Genomic DNA, 26,574 nt, shown 5'->3' with positions numbered 1-26,574 from the left:
AACCTACCTGAGCACTGTATGAGATGACAGTTTTATGGGTAAAAATTCATCATCTGTTAACCTCCGTGACCTCAAATACTGATAATGTCGTCTGAGATTATACATAAAATAGGGTATTCAAACTGGCCCAGATATTTAACGGCGCGTGTTTTAAACGTTGGTTAGCAAGGCATTAAAGCCAGAATACTAATGAAGCATAGGGAATAGTAACAGCAAAACGCGGCTTTCAGGAACCCTCATCTAAACATTCATCTTCAGCTTAATACTCAGAACAACTCTAATATACATTCTGGTGAGAGCCACGGAAAGAAGATATAGTATAGGCTTAATACATAATAATTCGTTATTAAATATCAAATATATCACCAGACAATCAAAATTAACTTTTTTAATTTTACTGTGCATCGAAAAAAAAAATGCTTTAGATCAGTGTTTCTCAACCGCCGATCCGCAAGAAATATTTGCCGGTCTGCAAAATATCCAGCTATCTGTCCAACCCAAAGTCTCATCGGCTGACAACCGATATTACAACAGTACCTACATTACAATAACAATAGTTTACTAGTTTAGAAAATAATATGATCGATGATGAAAAATAAAACAAACTAGCAACTATGTACCTAATCGACTTTCATAAATTGCCATGCCGTACACTTAGTACACCAGTTAATGTGCCCCTGGGGGTCTGCCTTGAGTATCGCTGATTACTTGAACGCTGAATATCTATCGTAGTGTTTAAAGCGTCTTAGGTTAGGTTTCGCTTTTTAATCTTGCTTAAATTCTTCTGCACGTTTTCAATAACTGTTTTTAATAACTTCTGAATTTAATACTGTGCTAGAACTACTATTTCTGTAACTTTAGGTAGATTGAAAATCAATAACCAGGATGAGTAAGGAGGAAACGAAAGGCACATTATTAAATTTCATGCAAAGAAAGTGTTCTCCAAAACCAGGTACGTCGTCTGCCCCTTCGAATACAGATGGAGGTGAATGTAGTCCACAATCTGCCAAAAAAAGAAAAAGATTTGTAAGGCACTATATCGCAGACTATTTGAACTATGGTTTTGTCCTTTGGCCACAATCAGAAGAAAATTGTCCAAAACCTGAATATGTTGTTTGTATTCCAACGAAAGCATTATTATGAATTCCGATTATGTCAGTTGTTACCACTTGAGGACGAGAAAAGGTTGACAAGTGGCGTTTCATAAGGATCCTCATTCGCTTGTCCAGAGACCGCCACTTATCCGTTTCTATATGCAAGGGTTTTTGTGATTATTTTTTGTAATATTGTGTGATTTTTCTCAAAGGTTTATATGCTTATATATGATAATTATACTGATATGTAATAATAACAATATTTACTTATCTTTATATTTAAATATGATTGTAGGCAAATGGTAATAAGAATATTACAATTAACTTACGTAGTAATTCTTGAATACCTTGTAAAGATTTTTTTGGGGGGGAGTTAGGGGCAAAAAACCACCGATCCGTGAAATATTTTCGTAAGTTTTACCGGTCCGCGAACCCAAAAAGTTTGAGAAGCACTGCTTTAGATAATATCAATAATAAGAAAATAATTGAAGACTTCTCAGAATTGAAAGCGAAAAAAACGATTTGTGAATTGATGTCATACTTTTTGGCAACCAGTTTTAACATTTAACAAAAGATAATTCAATTTTTTAGTTTATAAAATAGGATCAACGAATTCTAATTCTTTTGGGTAATGATATATAATGAAATGCATATATATAATCAGGTAATATAAATTTAATTTTTAATAAATTTTTTAATAAAAATTAACATATGCATGAAGACTAATTGAGGAGAATTATTTATTTGTTTATTTTGATTCCTTGTCTACATTTTTGGGGAATACTTTTTTGCGTTTTCTATTTCTTGTGGAAGGCCCGGTAAGAAAAATGTCTAAGGACCCAAAACAGGTTAATTCGGCCTTTCTCGTATTGCTTTAAGAGTATTCAGTATAACAGTATAACATCTCAATGCTAATTCATTAAATTTAAAAAACAAGCAAATAGAAAAAGTTGAAATATGTTGTAGTGGTTTACGTCATATAGGTGTTAGAAATTAAAAATACTAACCCGAAAGAATATACTATACAGGGCGGCTTCAGAGGCGCTCCAGCATCTTGGCAAATGATTTTGTCTCCATCCATCCTGTTTCGTGCATCTTTGCTCCCTCCTAAGGAAAGTGCCGTACGGCATAGAGTTTTCGGATGTTGTACATAATACAGAAGCCTTTGGAAATCCAAGGCTGAAACGGAAAATTATTTGTGAAGAAAGTATTAATTATACACATATATACAAACCATTTACATGCTATGCAACTGAAATTTTCAGCTGCAAGTATTTTCCGAATGTGCTACACGATAACTAGTATTTATTCCAAGAATATAAGAAACATTACAAAATTCATTATTTTATGATCAAGTTGTTTTGTTAAATTCTTTGAAGTCTGATGTAATGTTTTTGACCTAATATTAATCATTGGCACGCAGCTGGTTCTAACTTTACTTTTTTAAAATCATATTTATCAGTTAAACCTCAGAACATATCAAGAATTAGAAAGCCTCCTTATACTGCCAGTGATTTATGATGATTCCCAGTCAATTTCTTTTGGAAGCAAACATGTACTTCCATAACTGAAAATAATTAAGCGAAAACTGTGTGTTATACAGTTGTAGGGTTTACTTGTCTAACTTCTCAGTGAGTAGTAACTGCAAAGAAGAAGGGTTAAAGGTATCCATTTTATTATACTCTTTAAAATCTACAATGCGTCAATTCGACGCTAACACACTACGCCTCTTCTTGGGCGGTAACTAAAATCACAGAACGAAACTAAAAATTTAAAGATATGCACAAGTCGTAGAAATAAGCTACTGTGCTCAGATAATTCCCTGTTTCTTAAACCCTCGTCGAAAACGAGAGGCAGCAAGTGAATGCAGTTATACCACGTAAAACCAGCAACAACTCCGGGAGCAGATGCTTACGCAACAGGATGGTAATAGCCTACCTCTCTCTGAACCCACTGAACCTCGGTTTTTAAACTCTTTCTTAAGGTAGAATTTGCATTCCTTCACGCCCGCTACCAAATTTAAATATTCTGGCATAATTAAGGCAATGGAGGCTTATAGGAAATAATAACAATAATATTAATAAATTAAATAAAATTGGTTATTTAAAATAAATATAAATCCCTACACAGTAAAATCTTATACATACAGGTTATAATTATTGGCATCTACATGAATGCAGTAAAACACCATTTATACATTTTTTTAAGAGACCATTAAAAAAAGTCTTAAAAATGAGAAAGATGTGTATTTAAAATTTCAGACTAAAAATGTACATGCCATATTTTATCTGTAATGCAATATGCAATAATTCCATATTTTAGCTGGAAAATTTCAATGCTATTATTATTACAGAGGATTTTCATGCTGTTATTTTAAATTTAATTTTATCATTATAAGCTTTTAGTTTCTTCAGAAATATTATCTATATTTCTAAAAATGTAGACTAGTTCCTTTTTAAAATCATAAGAATTCAAAGCTTATAACATTTAATATAAAAATGAGTCTGTAACTTGCTCTGTGATTATTTCGGTGTTCAGTTAACTATTTTAGTTACCTCGTCTTGAAAATACAAATATTCGTTTTCAGGAAAATTTTAATCTACATTTAGATTTCAATTTTTCCTAAAGGAAAAAAAAAATCTTTTGGTTTGAAGTGTCGCCTGATACTGAGCCTTTAGCAAAGCACTAAAAAGTACTAAATGCAAACAATGGTCTAGTTAAAATATGTTTACTAACTGATAGAAGAATGAAGTATCTCGCATCAGTGAACTAGTCTGGTCAGCAAACTCCATCAGCTATTTATGCGATTATATTCCAACTGCAAGCCGGATTTGAACCCTTATCCAGTTCTGATATACATCCATGTTTTTCTTCCTTCCTCTTAAACTTTATGCAATTTAATATACAACTTACAGATACTGCCTAAAGAAATGGCTTTGGAGAAACTGTTTGAACTGTGGAAAGAAATGTCAGTGAATAAAGTGTAATCGGGGTCACGTCTTCGGTTAACTCTAAGTCAGAGTAATTCGACAGCAGTTATAAAAAGTCAAACCCAGCAAAGAATAAGCTGTATTATAGTAAAGAGAGAATAGTGTTAATAATTAGTCCAAAGGGGCTTTGTCTCTGAAGGACTATTGTTTTCGTTTTGCGATTTTGCGTTGAATCACTATAAATGTCCGTTTCACTTTTCAAACTGTTGCCACCCAATGTTAGAGTCCTGCATTATATTTTAAGAAATTAAATAATGAAAAATCTGCATAAATGTATGCATATTTCTCGCATTGTGATAAAACAACGGTACATAGACCCATCGAATTTTGAATGACGTAATCCTCCTATGAATATGGGCATGTGGAAGACCAAATTTGAAATTTAGAATTTGTTTTATTATCGGTTTTATATTTTGTAAAATTTTAACGAAATTTTGAGTAACAAACTCAACGATTCAAAAGCGAGCAATGGCAACACTCTACGGGGGAGGGGGAAACCTTTTTATCTCCAGCGGGCACGGAACTGTGTATCGGAAATTCTAAAGATAGGCTCATTTTAAAATTATTTTGCGACATTGCTACTGAACTGAATTTTATGGTTTAAGTGCAAAAGAACATGATATTTAATAAATAAAGGTAACACACAAAACGTTAAACAAACGCCCCTTTGGATGTAATTTAAAATCTGAAACCTTTCAGACTTTTTTTATATCTTATTACACTTTTATTTACTTGTATTTTTAAGTACTTTAATTTGAAGAATATGTTCATTTATTTATGTAAATTAAATCAGAATTCATATTCAAAGCAAAAACACACTTTACAGCAGAAAAGTTAGTGTTTCTGTTTATCTTAGTCACATACTTTGTTAGAGGTCAACGAGAAACAGAAGATTACTCTTTTCCCGTGAGCTATAGGGTCCAATTTTCTATGTATTAGGGCAATTTAGTCAGCTAATTTTACAGGAAGGAGCCGGAAAAACAAATCAGCAGAGACTTACACTTCCTGTTTCGTATTAAAAAGTAAATTTTAAATCTCCATAATTTATTGAAATTTTTTTAGAATTTTTGTTTAGATAATTTGTTTATGAACAGATTTATTCGAGATGAGATGAGATACATTCGGGACCGAGGGTTCATTATATTTCTTATTCTAGGCTGGGAAACAGAGGACACAAAAGGAAGGGAAATATGTAGAGCTCAAATAGGACCGTTTGAATGTCTTCTTACCTTTTCTGTCCTTTGCTAATATATTGTTGCATTCTAGGGGTTCGTGGATTTGGAGTGATTTATAAGAGCACTGGATGAGGAATTAAAACACAATTTATTCGTCAGTATTACAAAGGACAGGTATAAAGATACGTTACAGTCGTCGAAAAACTTCAATAAACAAGCTGAAATAACCAGCAACACAGCTTTCAGGCTATCAGGCTACAATGGTGAAGACAGCCTTCACGGCAAAGCACTAAAGTACAGCTCCCCACTCAGTCGATCGCTCTCAAGCCAATCTCTGAATTCAATTCACTCAAGATACTGTTCACGATAAAATTGCTATTTCGCGTTCAGGGTATTTATAGATTTTGACCTGCCTTCGGGAACATTCTGGGAAAAACCGGAAAGAATTCGTTCTAGAATGTTATCGCTCCATCTATGACATATCATCAATTTTGTCGCCAAATGGGTGATTTCGCGCCAAATCTGGCAACCCTGCATTTTCTTTGCCATTTTATGGCAACTCTAACCTGCTTTGTGGGAAAGCTCAGTTGAGCATTTCGCAACAATATATTTCTTTTCTACACTTCTCCTCAAACAATAAGTATTAACTGATAGCTTTCTAGGTCCTTAATTTTTTAATGGAACAATCAATCAATATCTTGTCATATTGCGAAGACGGTTTTTACCAGAGCTTTCAATGATTAGATCTGCTAGTTGACTGCTCGTTCCAACAGTCTGTAACCATACGATGGAGTGGCCTGCAAAACGTTTCGATCTCTCACCACGTGAAAAATCTCTGTGAGACAACAACATATATCGCAATAAAGATAAAAGAATGGGGATGACACTCCCCCCCCATTCTTTTATCGCCATATCGCCATTTTAAACATGAAATTTACGTCTATGCAAAGAACTTAGAGGGTAACAAGACTTTTGGACTGACTTTTTGACCACTTTGTAGTTTAACATGTGCAATACACTGGCAATATTCACATTGTTTAGCATATATATATTCACATTGTTTTCCTTAACAATAAAGAATCAAATCAAGGAATGTTTTTTTAGAAATCCTATGATGGCATATTGTTTGAAATCTTGCGGGGAGGGGGGAGATGATCTGGAATCAAATGTTTCAAAACTATGAGGGATTGACTTCACTTCTGTGCAGTCAATATCAAAGGCGTCTTAAATCCTAAAGTTTATTGCATTTGTTTTTCTGTTGTTGATGTTAGGAAATATAACCATTTAAATATCGTGTTAGTTATCCTACTCATTTTAATGCTTCAAAACAGGAAGGAGAACATTTCTGAAGTGACGGCTTAAATGGCAAGCATAGGGCATTTAAGACACGAATTAATGCTATTGTGTTATCTATATTAAAGGACTTTCCAGTTTCATAAACAATCTTTTTACTTACGCCAATTACCTTTTTATTTATGCATACATTTTACATTGTTACCATAAATCAGAAGTTTCTAAATCATTTGTTAAAAAATACTGCGGAGAAAATTACCCAAGGAGGAAAAGTGTGCGAGTAAATAAGCAATGTTATCACAACTGAGTGTAGTTCTGAGAAAATGTGTGCAACGTTTTGAGTAAAAGATTCTTTTACTTTTTCACTCTAGTATCGCCAAGAGATCTATCATCAGTGTATACAAACATAATCATTATCAGGAAAGTTTGGACATACTAGAATGAAGGAAGCATGAGGAGAGTCACTTCTTGTTCACAATGAAATCACGCAAGACGAAAGTTCAGGTTCAAAGTACTAAGTTCAGATTATGACATCGCTTATAATCCCAAAATCTGCTTTGCTGAAGTTGATAAAAAAATGCATCCTTGCCTGATTTCTGTAGGTCATTTTTTCCCCTCTCAACTTCCTGCTTACGCGTAATGTCTCTTGCACTTGTTCCTTCTTAATTGGTGTTAACACGTCTTGGCGCCATAGTTTTGTCAGCTTGATCTGCCATATATTTCTTGTCGGTTCAGTCTTACCTAAGAAAATGCGATGTCATCACTTAACGATTAAAAACGTGCTGAGTCTGACTAAAAAATTTTCGACTTGCTTTGATGCTGATGCGTAATGTAACGCAGAATTAGGGTCAAGACGATAACTAGAGACCTGGGCGTCCCAGGGTCACACATGACAATGGGGGGGGGTGGCCTCATTTTTATTGTTTTTACCAATTTTAACCACTTTTTTCTAGTTATGGTTGATTACGTTTTAATAACAAAAATAACATAATACACTTTAATAAAATGAAAAAAAATTGATAAATGTCTCGTCCAGTTCGTTATTATATTATGCTAGTATATGCTATTATATTATTATCCTTTTCTTTTACTTTTTTATGCCTTAAGATTTACATAAAATATGTGTATTCCAATATTTATTATGATAGTTTTTGTACCTGGTGCTGATAAACAACACTTGCTTTGCTTGCGTTTTTAATTTTCCTTGATCTGACTCTCAAAAAATATTCAGTCTGATTTTAGAAAGCCTTTATAAACATTACTCGTTGCTGTGTGACCGGAGACATAACGAACACTTTTAGTATCATATAGACTGCTGGCCATAAAATTACTTTCAGCGCATTTAGACGATACAGGAAGCAGAAGCGACATCTGAAGCATTGCATAAAAGAAAAGTTGTGTAGTGGATTTTTCCTTCGGAAAGTGTTTCGTAAGGTGGAGTTTGCTCGGAATATCGTGTTATGCCTCGAATAAGAAGAGGAAATGCTTACCAGCAAGTTTCGAAATTCGATAGAGGCAGAATCGTTGCCTATCGAAAGTGTAGATTATTGGTCTGTGATATCGCTGGTCGCATTGGTCGACATCCTACCACTGTCATGCGAATATAGAATCAATGGATTGCTGAGGGTCATACTGAACGGCATGCACGATCTCAACGCAATCCTATGACTAACGCCAGAGAGGACAGACATATTGAGTTCAGCCCGTACTACCACATCACGGGCCATTAATCAGGAAATGGGCATGTTTGCAGCATGCCTGGTATCAGCTCGTAAGGTGCGTCGACGACGTTTGCAGCAGCGTGCACTATCAGCAGAGTGACCATTACAATGTCGCCTTTTCAAACGAGTTCTAGTTTTACGTGCAGTATTCTGATGGTCGTATACGTTTCTGGGGTGTCCGAGGAGACCGCACGTCGTCTGCTTGCATTCGATATCGGCATAGGGGCCCTGCACCTAGTTTGTGATGGTTTGGGCAGCCAGTGGGTGAGTGAGTGAGCGCCACCAAGGAAGACCACTGATCTGGCCTTAGCATCACAGTGTGTTATCTTCCTGGCAGAAACCATCTACTTTCTGCTCCACCCCGCCTCGGGAACGCAGCCGAATAGATGGCTAAAAGGCTCATAAAGTTAACATGTAAGCTTGGATGTTGTTGTTCGGGGAAAGAGTGTTCTGTTAGGACCTTGTAATATCTTGTTATTTAATAAATAAATATAATTATTGTTGAAGTGGCAACGCCATATTTATATCAAACCGTTACTCAGCAACGAGAGATATTGTTTTAAAAAGATTTAGTATTCTGAAGATTTTGCCAGCTAGGAGTAGTATTAAAATTTTGCCACTTTAGAATTGTATAAAATTTGTCTATCACCGAGAACTAGAAATAAAATTTAAGTTCTACTAAGAAGATTGTCTGTTTTGTAAATTACTGCAAAATACATTACAACCTACTTAAAACTAAGCAAAGAAGCAATCAAATGACTGTTAAGAACCGCTGTTAGAATAGACAGAAACTTTACACGACACGCACATCTTTAGTTCAAATCGACGGTAATTTGAACGCAGATGGGTACATTTCTGACATCTTACGTCCAGTGGTTGTTGCCCTATCTTCGAGGTCCCTAAACGCCATTTTCCAACAAGATAATGCAAGACTGATAGACAGCGTATTCGATTGCTGCCCTGTGACTGCGTCGGAATTACGTTAAATTTTTGTATATTATGTATAAAATCAAGCTAGAAAAGATTGTGCCTCTCTTCCCGTTGTAGCAAAAGATCAATTCTCCAGAGCGGCAAGAATTTACGTGTACTTCACATTACATAAAATCTTCAAACTTTTTACTTCCTTGTACGAAGTAAAAAGGAAGTATTGTAATCGCGAAAAGTTTGAGGCAGCATATTTCAACGAAAATATCCATTTTGACCGCTATCGAATGCAATTTAACGATGTTTTTGCGTGATATCTGTACGTAAGGACAGAATAAAAGGCTCGTTTCCTCCAAAAAAATTATAAAACTGCTTTAAAATTAATTCTGAAGAGAATTTTTCGTGGCGTCTGTACGAGCGTATGTACGTACGTGCGTACGTACGTATCTCGCATAACTCAAAAACGAGTAGCCTCAAAAACGTTGAAATTTTGTATATAGGACTGCTATAACATGTAGATGTGCACCTCGTATTTTGGTTGCAATCGGCCGCACCAAACATATATAAATACTATATTTATATATATATCCACTCTGTTACTCGGCACAGTGATCTCAGTTTCTTTACTCTTATATGTTTGTAAATTGTGCATTTTTTGCTTTAAAAATGATTGAATTATGTTGTTCTTATCTTCTGGTTAAGGTTTTTATGTCTTTCGTAATTCTGGAAGCAATATTTTTACAATTATCAACAATTTAAAAGCTGTTTAAGTGCGGTTAAGTTTTAAATAACATGGCGGACATATTTGTTTACATTTGAAACAGCAGAATTGTAGATTTGTTGCCCAAAATTAAATTATTTGATAAAAGAAGGAACTTCCATTTTCCTACTATTAAACTAATTAATTTGAACTCTAATATCTCTAGAAAAGTAATAGAAAACACGTTTCATAGCCGAATTATCAGAATAAAAAATATATGAACTGAAAATGACGATTTAAAGGAAGAAATCATAAAACTAATTAATGTACAAGTTGATAACCAAGTACCACCAAAATTTATTAATTTATATATTAAAAAGGCAGGCCTTGACTTTACTTTATAATTTTTTGGCTCTTTTGGATATGATAACATTACCTTAAACCTTAGCTGGAGGGTAATGAAGGATATAAAAGAGTAGAGAAATTGTTGTAAATTTTTATTGTAAATATTTTGTAAATATGTATATTTAATCAATACTGGATTCTTTCCTTTTACTAATAAAGGGCCAACTCTTTTCAAAAGTCTCAACTATAGCCCGAATTGATTGAAGATTTTAATTTTCTTCTTCTAATTTTCCATACTTTAGCCAGTATTTAGTTAAGTTTTGATATTTCAATTGAAATCAAGTTCATTAAACTTTTAATATTTTCTTTCATCAAATTTAAGTTTTATTTAACTTCCTAAAGGAATTTTTGAGAAATTTCTGGGAATTTTTAGAGATTTTTTAAGGACTTCATTTCAAAAACATTTTGGGAAATTATACTTTAAAACTTTAATATTAAAACATTTCAGTTTTTCTTAATTACTTTAATTTTTGCAATTTTCACACAGAATATTTTTCACTTAATTTTTTAACAATTTTCACAATTTTTCAACAGAACACACATTTCAAATTACAAACAGTTTACATTTTTTTCACATACCACTTCACTTTAATTTCCTTCAAGCAAACTTACATCTCTTGATTGGCTCAGTTACTTAACTCCCTAAATAATTGATATTACTACCTTTAGGATTTTTAATTTAATTTAATTAAATTTTAATATTAATGTTTACAAAAAATTTTTTACTATAACAAAGATAGCAGCTTGACACTCAACTTTACCTACATAAGCGCCATCTATGTAATTTGAAGAACACACTTACTTCTCTTTAACAACACATTTGCAGACCCCAACACTCATATAGTAGGTAAATTAGAATTAAAACTTACTATTTACTTGCTTTAAGTATTTTTAAAAAAAATTTTTATGTAGTATCTAAGTATTTTCTAAATATGAAATTATATTTTTAAATATATATTTGTTTTTTAAAAATTGTGAATTAGTTCTTTTTGTTTCTTATTGGTTTATATGGATTATGTATAGTTCTTTTATAGTTTCTTTTTATTGATATGCATATTCGTGTAGGGGAAGTTTCTGTAGACAAGGATTTCTAAAATACATTGGTTTCTAGATTTTTTTATTATTTTATAAAAAATTTAATTTTTTAAGAAAAAGTTTAATACTTGACTTTACTTGCTTGTTTCTCAAAAGACTTCATTAGTATTTTCCTTTTTGAACTTTAATTCTTAAATGTTAATTTCTAAGGGTACCACTTTATTGGAATTACTTTTGGTTTTGACTTTTACCCTTGCCTGCATGAATGACGAAACACGAATTGAATGATTGGGGATATAGGTTTGGAGGTAACTTCCCCTTGATAAGTCTGTCTCCTGCCTACTCTACAGTCATTCACATATGCATTTTTTAAAAAAATTGTTTAATGTAATTTTAATTTATTAAATTAGTAGATTTATTTTCATGGATAGATATTGCACTTGATTTGCTTATGTTTCTGAATTTAAATGATATCGTAGATAAGTTCGAGAATTAAATCTTTTACACGTTTGCACATTTTTTTAAAAATTATTTTAAATTATTTTGCCTTCTTTCCTTTTTTTAGAATTTAAATTTGCTTTTTTACTTTTATACGTTTTGTTAAGAATTTAAATTTGTTTAAATTTAAATTTCTTTCCTTGCAGCAATGGCGCAAAGACTATTTAATTCAATATATATTTAAATTTAATTTTTTTAATTAAATTCAATTTATTCTTATGAAATAATTTTTAATACAGATATTTTGAGCTTTTATGTATTTTTGTCTTGTTGCGAAGTGAAAACTGAATTAATTGAATGAGAAGTACTCAATCGTCTGTGAAAAACTGTTTCTTTTTTGTTTTGTTAGCTTAATTTCTTTTTTACATCGTTCTAGCTTTATTATAGTATTTGAAAAGAACACGTGGCAACGATTAGATAATTATTTAAATGATATACATTTTGTGCATTCTGAGTTATAATATGAATGAAATATAATACAGTTAAGTGAACCTAGTGCCAGAGTGTCGCTATGTTAAACAAATAGAGTGAATTTTAAAGAATGCCTTTATTCTATTATGGTTTATGCGCTGTCGGCGAAGTAGATTTAATTAAATCCAATAAGTTTAAAAGAAATGCAAGAAACAAATGCGTATAATTTAATATTCCGTACAAGGAAGTCATGTGGTGTACACATCAGATTTTTTACCTTATATATTCAATGCTAATTAAATCTCGAAAAAGTCGAAAATAATATCTTGATAATAGTTCAAAGCTTTTACGTGGTTTTTCAGAGCCTTCGTATTCGGTTTCCTTATCTTTCTTGCCCCCTCTCCTCCCAAATGTCTGATAGGGCTGATGAGTTTTAAAGGTCGCCCAAAAAACGGCTTTTTAATGTTTTTTTACGGTCTCACTGAGCTCGTAGTCTACCCCTCTGCTGTTGAACTCACTTTTGCCAACCCCAATACACAGTTTTCTTACTAAAATGGTTTGCAAAACCTTTTATTTATCTTTTTATTATTAACGCTTTATGCGCTATGTTTATTAATTAAACAGTATATTCTTCGCACTTACCCCACATAAAGTTAAGTTGGATAGCAAAATCATAAAATGTTTAAAAACAGATATGCTTAGAATTTCCGCTGTACAATATCGCGCGCTAAAGATAAAAATGTTTTAATCTGTACAGTATTGCCACTGCTCACTTTCAGATCGTTGAGTTTGATAAAAATTCATTCAAGTTTTTCAAAATGGGAAATATAAAATTCAAATTTCAAAATGCGGTCTGTACAGAGGTACTTGTTCGGGTGGAGGACTTTTTTAAAATTTGATGGCCCCAGCCTTTTTTCATAATGGGAGAAAGATACATACATTCATGCAGATTCTTCATTATTTCATTTCTTTAAAAGTAATACAGGGCTATAATATTTCATGGCAACAGTCTGAAAAGTGATACGCTGCGAAATTCCGTTTCGAAACTGATAGCCCTTTCCAGCTAACGCCATTTTGGGCTAATTATACTCTTTTCTTGTAAACAAGTGATTATTTTTTTCCTTTTTTCGATTTCAGCATCCCCAAGTGATCGAAAAAACGTGATTTCTTGACTTCTAAATCATCACCCATTGTGCTTATACCTACAATAAAAACTTGTGAAAATCTGACCGCATCTGTGTGCATGTTTCGATAATCAAAGTAACATCAGTAATCGATAATCAAAGTAACATCAGTAATCGATAATCAAAGTAACATCAGTAATCGATAATCAAAGTAACATCAAATTTACACTAAACAGAATGTAGGACATTTGAAACTGTCAAACGCGTAGTACAGCGGCTCCCAAAAGTGTTCATACACTTACGAATTTCAGGAAAATATTGCTTTATTCATTGATAAAACTACTATTTGAGAAATAGGAGTTTTTTTAATAATATCTATAAATTTATATTAGCAAAACTGTATTAATTATTTTATGAACTTAGTAAAACTCTTTTTGGAAAATCAGTAATAAAAAAGCAACAGAAAAGTTACTTCACAAAAGTCTTCGTACACTTTAAAGAAATCTGCACATATTAGTAAATATTGCAGTATTTTGTAGGATATCCTGTAGCATTTATGACAGCTTTTCAGACGTCTAAGCATAGAGTTCAGCAGCTTTTTTTTTTAATCTCGAGACTGAGATGGTGTTTTCAGAACCCGTGGACAATTATAGATACAGCAAAGGCGAACGAGAAGAGCCTCGTGTTTAGGATCGTCATCCTGATAAAAAATAATGTTCTTTCCAATACCCATTTTAGGCGGACAGTTTTAAATTATCTTTTAAAATTTTTCAATAAAAAGCATGGTTCATTACGCCAGCAATAAATACTAAATTACCTAATTCTGATGCTGAAATGCACCCACACACAAGGACACCTCCACCGCCATGCTTTACTGCAAGGCTTCTTAAACCTTTTTCAGTCGCGACTCCTTTTTATCACTGAGATTTCTTTCGTGACCCCTGGACCTATAATATTTACAATAAACATTGCGCAAATACGAAACACGCGTGAGTGAAACTGTCAATTTTTTCATTTGTATTGGAATATATTATTGTAGTTTTAGGTCATTAACTTTAATTTCAAGACATAGAACAATGTGAAAATTTTAAATAAGTAACAGACGAAATGACAGCGTCACGTGCAAAACAAGGAAAATGAACGTTTATATTAAAAAAGAATGCTTCGAAACGTTTTTTCTTTGTTTGTGTTGTCTTATCTTTATCTATTTTCAGCTACATTGTATAAAAAATATTTGGTAATTGTAAAATTATAATAATAAGTTAAAGAAATATCCAAACTGCTAAATTTTTGGCGACCCCCATGAGGATCGCGACCCACAGTTTAAGAAACTCTGCTTTACTGTTCCAGTGAGGTTTTGGGATTAAGTTCTTCATTTTTTCTTTGCCATACGCCCATCGGAACCAAAAATGTTAAACTTGCTTTCATCTGCAAATAAGACATGATTCCAATATGCTCTGGGCTTACGTATTTGCAAAGGAATGATTGCAAAGAATGCTTCGGGCTTATGATTTTGCAAAGGAGAGCCTACGCTTTCTATTTTTTGCTTTTACAAAAAATGTTCTCCGAGTAGAAAGCCCATATAATCCAGCTGATTTGAGCACTCGTAGAAAAGTTTCAGGTGAAATTGAATTTGAACATTTTCTGTAAATTTTAGAAATTTTTACAGCATTCAAACGTGGATTTATCACACATTTTCTAACTATAAATCTCTGATTACGTTAAGTTTACCGGATGACTTCTTTATTTTGGATCCGATTTTATTTTTTATAACGTTTTATCACACACTGCGCAGTAGAATGGGATAAATTTACTAATTTAGCGATATCCCGGATCGATTTTCCACCTTTATGAGGAAAAATGTTAAATTTTCGATTGCTATTTGTTGTTTTCTCAAGAATGCGAGCCATTTCTAATTACTAAATAAAATATGGCGACATAAGCAAGCAAAAAATAAAGCCAAGAGATTTTTAAACGTCACTAAAATGCACTTTTCTGCAAATTTTTAAAGTGTCTGAACACTTTCGGGAGCCGCTGTATTTTGTGAGCATCCTGAAAATATTGGAGCCTCCATCTAGGGAAGAAAAGTCAATTGATTTTGTTTAGTTTTGCCAACAGCCAAACATTATTAGTATTATGATTACTTATTGATTTTGTTAGCTGTTGCCAAAAAACGAAAACCATTCTTGGAATTATTCCAAGACTTATACAATTACTTCGAATTCATCATTAGTTTCTTGTACGAAAATAGTAGCGGGCGCTGTTTTTATGATATTAGTACTTTCATTAACTGTTATTGCAAAAGCTGCAGCATTTATATATTTTTTCTTTTAACTGATATCGTAAATCACTGGCGATTTCATTAATACATATCACTACCATACTGAATAACCAATATTTTTGTGTTACTTGTCAGGACAAAGATCAGCCGACTTAATCAAACACTCTCTTAAGTGATTCGCCATCCGCAAAAGATTTTTATCGTTTTGTAATGATGTGCGCGTGAGTAAAACATGTATGAACTGCTGCCTCACTGGATTCACTTGCTCTTGTAAAAATTTTGTTCTTATTCTAAGCCTTTCACACGCCCTTCTTCGTCGGCTTTTCTTTTATTCTTTGTTATTTCTTTGTCTAAAAGACATCTCTTGTGGTTTAATTAGTCCAAATGGCGTTAGCCAAAAGGGCTATTAATTTCGTTTTAGTATTTTGCGACGAAAACTTTAAATGTCCGTTTCAGTTTTTAAATTGTTGTCCCCAAATATTATCGCAATGTGTTATATTTAAAGAAATTAAATAATGAAGAATCTGCATGAATGTATGTATGTTTCTCGCATTGTGATAAAACGATGGTACCTAGAGCCATCAAATTTTGAAGAATGTAATCCTCCACGAAATATGAGCATCTGCAACCCCTAATTTGGAATTTGTTTTATTATCGATTTCATATTTTGTAACACTTTAACGAATTTTTGATTAACAAACTCAACGATTTCAAAGCGAGGAATGGCAACACTTTACGGAAAAATAAAATACTTTTATCTCCAGCGCGCGAGACTATATCGGGAATTCTAAAGATATACTCAATTTTAAAATTATTTTGCGATATTGCCGTTGAATTGAATTTTATGGTTTAAGTGCGAAGAACATGATATTTAATAAATAAAGATAACACACGAAACGTTAAAAAACGTCTCTCTGGGCATAATGTAAAATTTGAAAACCTTTCAGATTTTTTTTTTTTTTTTTTAGTCAAAAGGGGCTTTGTTCCTGAGGGACTATTGTTTTCGTTTTGCGATTTTGGGTCGATTCACTCTGAATGTCCGTTTCACTTTTCAAACTGTTGCCATCAAATATGATTACCCTGTATTATATTTGAAGAAATTAAATAATGGAAAATCTGCATAAATGTATGTGTGTTTCCCGCATTGTAATAAAACAACGGTACCTAGAGCCATCCAGTTTTGAATGACGTAATCCTACTGCGAATATGGGCATCTGGAAGCCCGAATTGGAAATTTGTTTCATTATCGATTTCATATTTTGTAAAACTTTAATGAATTTTTGATTAACAAACTCAACGATTTCAAAGCGAGCAATGGCAACGTTGTACAGAAAAAAAAAAAAAAAAAAAAAAAAAAAAAAAAAACAATAAGTATAATGTTAAGTGCGAAAAACATGATATTTAATAAATAAAGGTGGCACACAAAATACTAAAAAAACGCCCCTTTGGAAGTAATTTAAAATCTGAAAACTTTCAGATTTTCTTTTTTCTTTAATTAAAATCAAATATAATTTTATTTGCAATTTAATTTAACAAGATGAATTTTCACACGAAAGCAACACTCAAATGTTATGTATGATTCTAAATGATAAGTATCGACATAATCTGGTTTGAACTACAGGCACAAATAAAGGGGTTTCATAAGCCATACGATATTTTCTCTTCACCCGTATAATAATATAAACTACGCGGCTAAGTGTTCAGCTAACCATTTGATGACTCACTCAAGGAAATTACATATTAATCGTACCAATTCAGTAGGAAAGACTAGATACATCAGGATATAAAGCGCCATCAAATTTACCTGGCGCACTAAATTTACTTACTCTAAATTGGGTAATATTCCACCTTACCCTAATCACGTGGTGTGTCATAGAAACACAAAGTAACAAAGCCTCAGCCTATTAATTCTGCCCTTTTTTACCTTCAACAGCATTCGCGCATATAAGTTCAATGCGTATATTCTATATCTCTAAAGCTATAAGTTACAACACGTACATAATTGACATGTATTCGTGGGCCGTGTAAAATTGCTTTGGTGGCCGCATGCGGTCTTCCAGTTTGAGGCTACCACCCTCCTGAATGCAGAGGCGGTTTTATAGAGTGAAACAAGTCCCAATCGCAAGGTATCCCTGAATTGTTAAAAAAATATTAAATATAGCCTGTATCTTAAAAGCGTTCGCAGAAGCTCAGGAGGACGATAGCATTTTGCTTCTTAAATTTGCTGCTGACATATATATTATTAGGCATTAAAGAACACCTTTTTGTGTGTGGTCATATACAGGCCACCCACCTATGTTTAAGTTCTTGTTGGAAGCGTGCCAGAAAAGTTTCGATTTCCATTTTAGGGGAGAAACGAATGTTTTTTCTCCACCCTTGCAAACACTGAGTTTTTTCCCCTTTTTACTGTGAACGTTCTGACCGTTTTGATTTTTGTGCTTTTTGGTTGTTTGTGTGCGATGTAGTGCTTAAAAAACGAGAGATCTTATCCAAACATAAACATGAAATAAACCAACTATCTCGGCAAAACTGTCTACGCATTTTTATGAAAAAAAATTGAGCTTTTTACCCATGTGCAGAATTAACATGAGAATTAACGCAGTAGACAGCAGTAGCACAATAATATGGAAGCTATGGCACTATCCAGTTGGTTTGAAGAGATGGTTAAGGTACTGAATACTCGTATTAGTATTTTATATTAAATTTATTTCATATAGCGTAACGATCTTTCATTGCTTTTATAAATTTGTATTTGTTTCTTAGAACTTTCCTTAATAGCGTTTTAGTCATCTTGAATAAAACCATTTAAAATATTAAGAAAATTATATTATAATTTTATTCAATATTATATGTGCTTTATTAGAGTACATACAATGTAGTTTGAAAGCTCTGTAAAGATTTTAAAATTGTGTAATAAATGGGTAAATATACGAATGAATCACAAGCATGAATCGTTTAGGATTATTCTTCTGTGGGAAGGAATGCTGTCGTGGAGGACTTCTTAAGTATTTGTGTTATGCTTGGAGACAGCTAAGAAAACATCCAATGTCTCCAGCCCAATCATCGGATTTGAAAGCCTGGTTAAACTACAAGTGTTCAGCAATTTTACCCTTTTGCCGCTGGTGGGTACTGATGAAATGAATAGTTAGCTACAAATTTTATAGGTAGATGACGCTTCACTATATCCACTGTTACCATCACATAATAATATTGAATTTAAAATAGCTTATTCACATGCAACAAGCCTTTTCCATTTGAAAAATGTAATGGCTCAGGGACTTTGGCTAAAATAAGGGGGCATATTGCTTTTGAGTCGACGAGTTTGTTAATCAAAAGGACTACACGTACGTTCAAAATATGGTGGCTGTGTTTACCGCCATTTTACCACAGTCCAAGGAACGAACATACACACACGCAGATTCTTCATTATTTTATAGTAGAGACTGTTATTTCGTACAGTACAAAAGAACGTGTTTTATGTCATATGACTGCGGAAAAAATGTTAAAGTCTGCATGTCATGCATTCTATATGTGCATCAAGATACGGCAAGATACGTCACTATAAATCGAGGTACACAACACCGTAATCTTCATATTATACAATCTATGTTTCGCGTAACAGCCTATATTTCGTGTGTATAGTTATAGTTTCTCTGATGAATCTCCAGAAGAAAGACCACAGCGCAGATATACTGCCAGAAAAAACATAGAAAAGATTTTTGTATTTATTATTTGAAAAAAAAAAAAAAAAAAAAAAGATTTTTAATTAACAAATATGCTTTTTCTTTTTGAGCATTTTGATACTGACATTGACATCTTCATTTTTTAACTCTCTATAGTTACGTGAACTTCATAGAGAGCCCGCCTAGTAAAATAATTTTAAATATTTTTGGCAACGTTCAAATAAATGTGAAAAGAACATATACTGAAGCTCAATAAAAAATGATCCAATTTTATATCAGCAAGAATTACAACATGTGTCAGATTAGATTATTTAAATATGGAAAATCACGGGAGGGCTATTTGCCGAAATAGAGGGACGTCTTCGTGGAGAAAGTTTTGAGGGAAAATGGTTCGTATTCACATAATATGTGTCAGAAACAAAGAAACTGAACTGGCTATCTTTTAAATGGCGGTTAGAGTTAATTCACATATTTCTATTTAGTTATTAACTTTTGCGTTATTAATTCAATTATTAATTATTAATTTTTCATATTTCATTGCACTTTACTTAAAATATAAAGAAAAGTATCGCAGTTGAAAAACGGATGCAGTTTTTAAGATTAAACTATTTCAATTAAAAAATAGGCATACTTGAATGTGACTCATTTATCCATATGCTATCCATTACATTTGCTAATTAAATATGAAATGTTTATTTACATAGTACACATTAATTCATGTGTTTCAATTACTAATCTAGTGAACATGATTTTAAAAATAATTAATATTACAGATAAATAATGCATTATAATTTATTGTTGGTTGACTTTTTTGGACATTTCTAATTTCTTTAAAATTCCTGGACCAGTAGATTACGACTAAAATCGTTAAGTTAATTGACTTTAAAGCTTTAAATAATACTTTGGATTTATTTTGTTATACTGACATTCTGAAGCAGTGGTTCTCAACATTTTTCGCAGGTACATGCATGTGCCTCCACATCAGAAAAATACCTAATTAGTGTGCAGAAATAGGAAAATTGCATAATATAGTTGACTTGATGCAAACTAGAGGGAGCCACAATAGCTCAAGAAAGTTCAGGAATAAGAAAAAATCAAGTACATGACGAGTTTTTATTTTTTTGGAAGTTTTTGGGTTTTATACTTTTTTTTTTTTTTTTTGTATTTTTATTTTATAGGGTTTTTTTGGTATTTTTGATTATTTTAACACATAAATACAACATTAAAGCAAAAAGTGGATAGGAAAGATTTTACAGAATAATAGTCTCATTGGCATAAGAGGCTAAGTTATAGTGCAGTTTTAATTTTCGCGTGGAAAGATCCACGACAGAAGTTTAAAATTTTGCGAGCATGATGTGATTAATTAATGAACAGATTGATAACAATGCAGATATGGCCACTTTTCAGGATTATTGGAGCAGGAGATAGCAATTATAGTATCAGCAAGATTTAAAAATGTCAGCACTAATAAATCTGTGTAAACTGGAGAGTAGTCAAAATAAACTATATATGCTTTTTCTCCCATGGTAATTATAATTTTCTTAAATGGATGGGAATAGACTAGGAAATATAAAAACTTGATAAAATTAAAATCGTAGATGATTTCGGCAGATAAGTAATTAATAAAATTTACATAGTAGACAGAAAAAAAAAAAAAAAAAAAAGCCATACCATCATTCCGGTTTATTACCAAGTGCTTTTCATAGATGGCGCCAGGAGACGATAAAATCCTTACAGAGATGACTGCTAATGAAAGAAAAACTGCTAAAATTATCCATTTCTTGAACGATTTTCTGCATGAGTACGGAACATACAGCGAACATCCCCACAAGTATAAATAATGCGGAACACTCTTCATTTCTGACAGATGCTTCTATTTCGCTTTTGAGAGAGAAGAGAATGGAACAGGAAGAGCGAGATTTAGTTTCTTCTTTAATCTGACTAGTTCTCTGACCCATATAAATGCATGAAAATGACCCTAGGTCAGATGATGGCACACCAAATAACCTGTTCACCTGGAACTGTTTTTACCCTTGCTTTGTTATTACACTGAATCTTTACAATAGGGAAATTAACGTTTTCGTTTCTTCTGCCACAAGAGTTCGTTATACAGTTGGAACTACAATAATGTCGTTATGAAACACGTGAAGTTTTACTAAATGGTTTTTGAGTTCTCAACTTTTTCCTGTTAGTGTATATTTCGACGTATAATGCACACCTTTAATACGAAAACTAAGATCGAAATTTACGTGTGGGCGTCATAAGCCGGACATAACAATGTTAGGTTTAAAACTAAGAAAAATATGAACGAACAAAAATTAGATTTCTACAACTAACTAAATGCTGTTAATTTAAAAGAAATGACATCCCTTATGAACTTAAAAATTTTCATTATTGGATAACATGAAAAGTTTGTCATATTCGTCTTCCATGATATCTTCAGGCACATCATCGAATTCTTTTTCGTCTTCACTATCACTGTTATTCTGTTCCATAAATAAATAATCATCTTCAGTTCCATTTAGATTTTGAGATATATTACACTTTTTTAAATGTCTTTTGAATTATATCGGCTTTAATTTCATTCCATGCTTTATTATCCATTTACACAATATTTCTAGACGGCATGATGATACATTTGGCATCCTTTTGCAAATGCTTCTTCAGTCCGCGAATTCTTTCGCCTCGAAAATGCGTTCTTACCTCAAATTATGTCCTCTTTTTCTTGAAACCCTAGAATAACATTCTTGTGCTCACCTACATTAAATACAACCCACTCTCGTACATATATTATTCCCCTTATCTTTTGTCAGTTCACTATGTAGAAAAAGCCCAGGGAAAATCTCAATGACTTCAAAAGACAAGAATGCATGTACTTTTCAAGTTTCTTCTGAAAGAGAAGAGTGAGCGTTATACGGGAATATATCTAAAAATTAAAAAATATACTTTGGAATTATAGGTGGACGTTATACACCGGTGCGCGTTACATGCGGAATATACGGTATTTATTAAGTGCTAAACAGAAGAACCCTTAAGTGCTAAACAGAAGTAAGTAAAATGGAATAGGAAAAATTTAGTTTTCTCTTTAAGATAAAATAGAAAACTAAAGTAGGGCTAAGAAAATATATATATATATATATATATATATATATAGTTCCACTATGCATAACTGTCGTACCATACATGTAGTTGACCTTTCAGTAACATAGGTTAATCACTAGACCATTCACTGTGGAAAATCCGCCTAAAACTGCCGAAAATCCTCCTAAACTGTCGAAAATCCGCCTAAAACTGTCGAAAATCCTCCTAAACTGTCGAAAATCCGCCTGATTTTCCCGAACTTAACTACTAATAGCTTCTTGTTGCTTAGAATAGTAGGTCAAAGCCTACTGTTAGGCCCACCAGCGGCCGAGCGGTAAAAGCCGCTGAACTCTGGTAGTTCGTTCCGGGGTTCGAGTCCCGGCGAACGGGCTGGCTGCATGGGCGTTTTCGTGGTTTCTCCCATGTGTAACGTGGATACGAGCCAGTTTCCCTTAAAAAGACCTCCACGGGGCATCCCTCCCTTTCCGTGTAGTGCCTAAGGGCGGAGCACGTAATAAATTAAAAAAAAAAAAAAAAAAAAAAAAAAACCCTACTGTTACTTAGAACTTTACCAATCACATATCTATTAACACATATTTTAAATTCATTTTTGCACTGTAATTTAAAGATAAAATGATATTGGTTCGAAAGGGAGCGGTTCATCCAATAATCCAAAGAAGGAAAAGGAGACTCTAATAGTTAAAAAAAAGCAATGATTATTGTATTGCTCTATGATTACTATCATTGTTTGCTTTCTTAATTATTTCTCACTTACATGTAATACAAAATGCAGCATGACGCAGAAGGTTAACAGACACAGTTTTTGACACTGTAAACCCTTAATACTCATCCCCCCGCCAACTTCACACAGGTATGTTTGCTGTGTTACTCGGGTTGCAGTATGATATAAGATACCTCATAGTTTAATAATCAAAACTAAAAAAGCACGATATAGCAGGAGCCATCAGTCTACTGAGTACGCACAATTAATTTACCGGTTCCACAGATCCTAGATGGCCGTACTACCGGGTCTGAACCCCTTGATGCCTCCGTATTAGGGAGGAGGTGGTCATCAGACAAAGGTGCCCACTTGAGAACTAAAAAATATCTCAGCTACACCGCCGCCTCGTCCTACACTTAACGGGCGACGGATTAAAAAGTTCTCTCATTCCTCATGGCTAAACAGGTCGACGGAGCCGCGAACTGAGACCACCATGAGGTGTGGTTCTATAAGCCTGGAAGTAAATTTGGTTGTTGGAGCGCCCCCGCCAGCATTACGCGGGAAAATCTACTGAGTAAAAAAACCTCGAAAAATAGATTGAAATGCTGTCAAAAAGATCATTCGATACTTAAATACAACTATACACTTGAAGTTGGTATTTAACAAAATTCAAGAACCTATACTAACTGCATATTCAGATGCAAAATGGGGAAATGACAGAACAACCAGAAATCCATTGGCGGATACATATTCAAACGAGGAAACAACTGTATTGCATGGAGCAGCAAAAGACAAAACTGCATTGCATTATCTGTAGCTGAAGCAGCTGTAGCTGAAGTAGCTGTTGCAGCAGCTAATACAGCTAAAAAAGCACACTGGCTCTTAAATTTACTTGAAGATTTAGGATTGGAACAAAATCTACAGACTACTGTCTCTGAAGATAACAAGTCATGCATCAGACTTTCACAATCCTTTCACAATCACAGAAAAATAGTTCCAGAACAAAACATATAGACGTCAAATACCACTACTTGCGTGAACTTCAACAAAACGTCATCCTAAGGGTAGACTACTGCAGAAGCTCCGATTTGATCTCAGACTTGCTAACCAAACCACTAGGCAAGCCTGTCTTCGATAGACTTCAAGAATTACTGCAGATGGATATGCTGTCCATCAAGTAGGGGTGATGGTCTGCAGTGATGAACAGTCGCCAATAGAGCGATAGACGATGTAATCTGGGTGCGCTGCGGAATAGTTAACTGAGTGACACGCTTTTACTTTCCTGTCTTCTCACTCCTTCATATGGACCTGTAAGGACAGTGTTAAAACTCATATTGACTAATTACTATGAATGAAAAATCTAATGAATTTTATTTAATTATTATTATGTATAAAATAAATGTGTTCGTTTAAAATTTCGTGTACAATCTCTTTATGAATTAATCAAGCCTATGATGATGCTGGGCATTATCAAGACATTATCAAGAAGACAAGGTAAGAAACTGTCCTTTTCCTTACTTTGGTAATTTAATGAAGAAATATTTTACGACATTGCAGACACCGATGGTCGTGTTATAGACTGCATGCATTGTGATATGATGCGAATATAGCAGCACGCTCCATCAGTGCCATGCGCACAATATACCTGTCTTCCTATGGAGTAGAGCGACGAGACGGTTGCAATTGTTCCTGTCCGTCAGTCATTCCCTCCTGCATCCATTCACATACGCATGACTATTGCTTGGCTACGTCCGACACGATGACCGATTTCCCAGACGGTTGATCCGCAATTTGGTATGCAACGATTCTTCGATTTAACGATTCGGTCGAACTCAGAAACGTGCTCGAATGATGCTCATGTTTCTCTATGTGGCTTATTGAAGCTGCACACGCAAAATGTCTTACGAGAAAAAAATTCATGTTTCATGTCATTCAAAACGGCAGACTCTCCTTCCTTTGTATACGCATTGTAAGGAGCGCTGCAATCGCTCATGATGTGCGTTGAGCGCTGAAATCGTAATTCATTTGCTTATTACATTGCGGTATGCATATACTGCAAGTTTCAAACTGTTTGGATGATTCCTTCTTGGTGCTGCATTTTGGATGGCTAGCAGTGTAATTCTTTTTAATGTTCTAATAATATCGAAGTAATCATCGCCTCTGATTTGATTCTTTATAGGAAGAAATTTTAGAAAAACCTTTAGAATTAAATTCTATTTAATGCATTAACTGACGATAATCGAACGTTGCGACGTTGCTGAAATGTCTGTGCTAAAATCAAAGGCCAATCTAAAATGTGTATTACTTTACAAATTTTCGTATGTGATCAGAAATGCATTTTGTAATATTTTATTTTATCCTAACACCGGTAGAATTTGAGGGACTGAATGTTTTAATTTGCGTAATTATTTGATATTCGTTACAAAAATTTATCAATTTTATGTACTTTGGAAGCATTGATTAAGCATTCTTTCACGATTTTAGGGAATGGTTTCATATATTTGCCAACTATGTAAAAGAATGTTTTATGATTCTCTTGTCGTCGCTGTGTCTTGGGAATCGCCACCGACGTTATAATTTGTTGTTGTTGCAAAGATTTAAATAGAGAAGTTTATTTTTCTGTTCTTCTTAAAAAACGAGGAAAAAAATTGTCACTAAATGACCTGTGTTTTGTAATATAACAACGACCAAGGTTCCACCTTTTTTAATGAATTTCCATGAATAGTTTTTGCCATAGCAAGCATATGTTGAGCCATGTTCATTTTTCACAGCAAAATAGTACTTTTCACACTTATCTTGGATTAATTTATTTTTCATTTGCTTTCTGAAGACGCTCCTTTTGTTATGGTTAGTAAAATTCTGAGAATATATAAGGAATTTTCACTTTCTGTATTGCTACCCTTCCTCTCTAGTCATGATATAACTAGTAGCTTATCTGTCTAACGGGTGACAGATCTTGGGCTGGAATCCCGTCTAAAATATAATTCATTTTTCGTGTTTCTACTTCGAGGACCCTACAAATCTTCTGTAAGAATTCTATCTACTCTACAGTAAGCCTGTACAAATATACACTTGAAATAAAATTATTCTAAAAGCAAAACTACCCCACATAGATATAAGTACAACAGTTCGCGAAAACACATTACAAGACTTGTTCGCATTGTGCATGCATGATTACGTATTCAGTAATGAACACTGGGCAGCGGTCGAAATTTTTTATTAGATCAACTATTGGCGTCACAAAATTAAAACTTTACAAGACAAAACTCTTAAATTTGAACGTTCGCTTCGAAACTTAATATTTTACTAGAGCGCAGATGACCTTTAAACCTTGTTTGTAAGAACTTTAAATAAATTTCATTTCAGACTGTCTATGTAAACTCGCCTGGCCATATGTGGTGCACGTATTGTAGGGATACTCTAAGATGAGAGCTTCGA

The 26,574-nt window shown here is 33.4% G+C and overlaps 2 protein-coding genes across 2 annotated transcripts in view; one reads left to right on the top strand and one right to left on the bottom strand.

Annotated features, from left to right (window-relative positions):
- LOC118195680 (putative methyltransferase-like protein 24) overlaps positions 1-26,574 on the bottom strand; it is a 77,448-nt gene that overhangs the window by 34,159 nt on the left and 16,715 nt on the right. The window contains exon 2 of the mRNA XM_035367007.2: positions 2,102-2,273. Within this exon, the coding sequence (XP_035222898.2) occupies positions 2,102-2,273 (172 nt within the window). The remainder of the gene's footprint in view (positions 1-2,101; positions 2,274-26,574) is intronic.
- LOC118195681 (putative methyltransferase-like protein 24) overlaps positions 18,078-26,574 on the top strand; it is a 101,059-nt gene continuing 92,562 nt past the window's right edge. The window contains exon 1 of the mRNA XM_085817649.1: positions 18,078-18,320. Within this exon, the coding sequence (XP_085673775.1) occupies positions 18,276-18,320 (45 nt within the window). The 5' untranslated portion in view covers positions 18,078-18,275. The remainder of the gene's footprint in view (positions 18,321-26,574) is intronic.

This window comes from Stegodyphus dumicola, chromosome 5, assembly GCF_044657685.1.
Source record: "Stegodyphus dumicola isolate Sdum_Otavi_A_Nest chromosome 5, ASM4465768v1".
Taxonomy (NCBI): Eukaryota; Metazoa; Arthropoda; class Arachnida; order Araneae; family Eresidae; genus Stegodyphus; species Stegodyphus dumicola.
Note: the sequence above shows the minus strand (reverse complement) of the source record. Positions and strands in the feature narration are given on the sequence as shown.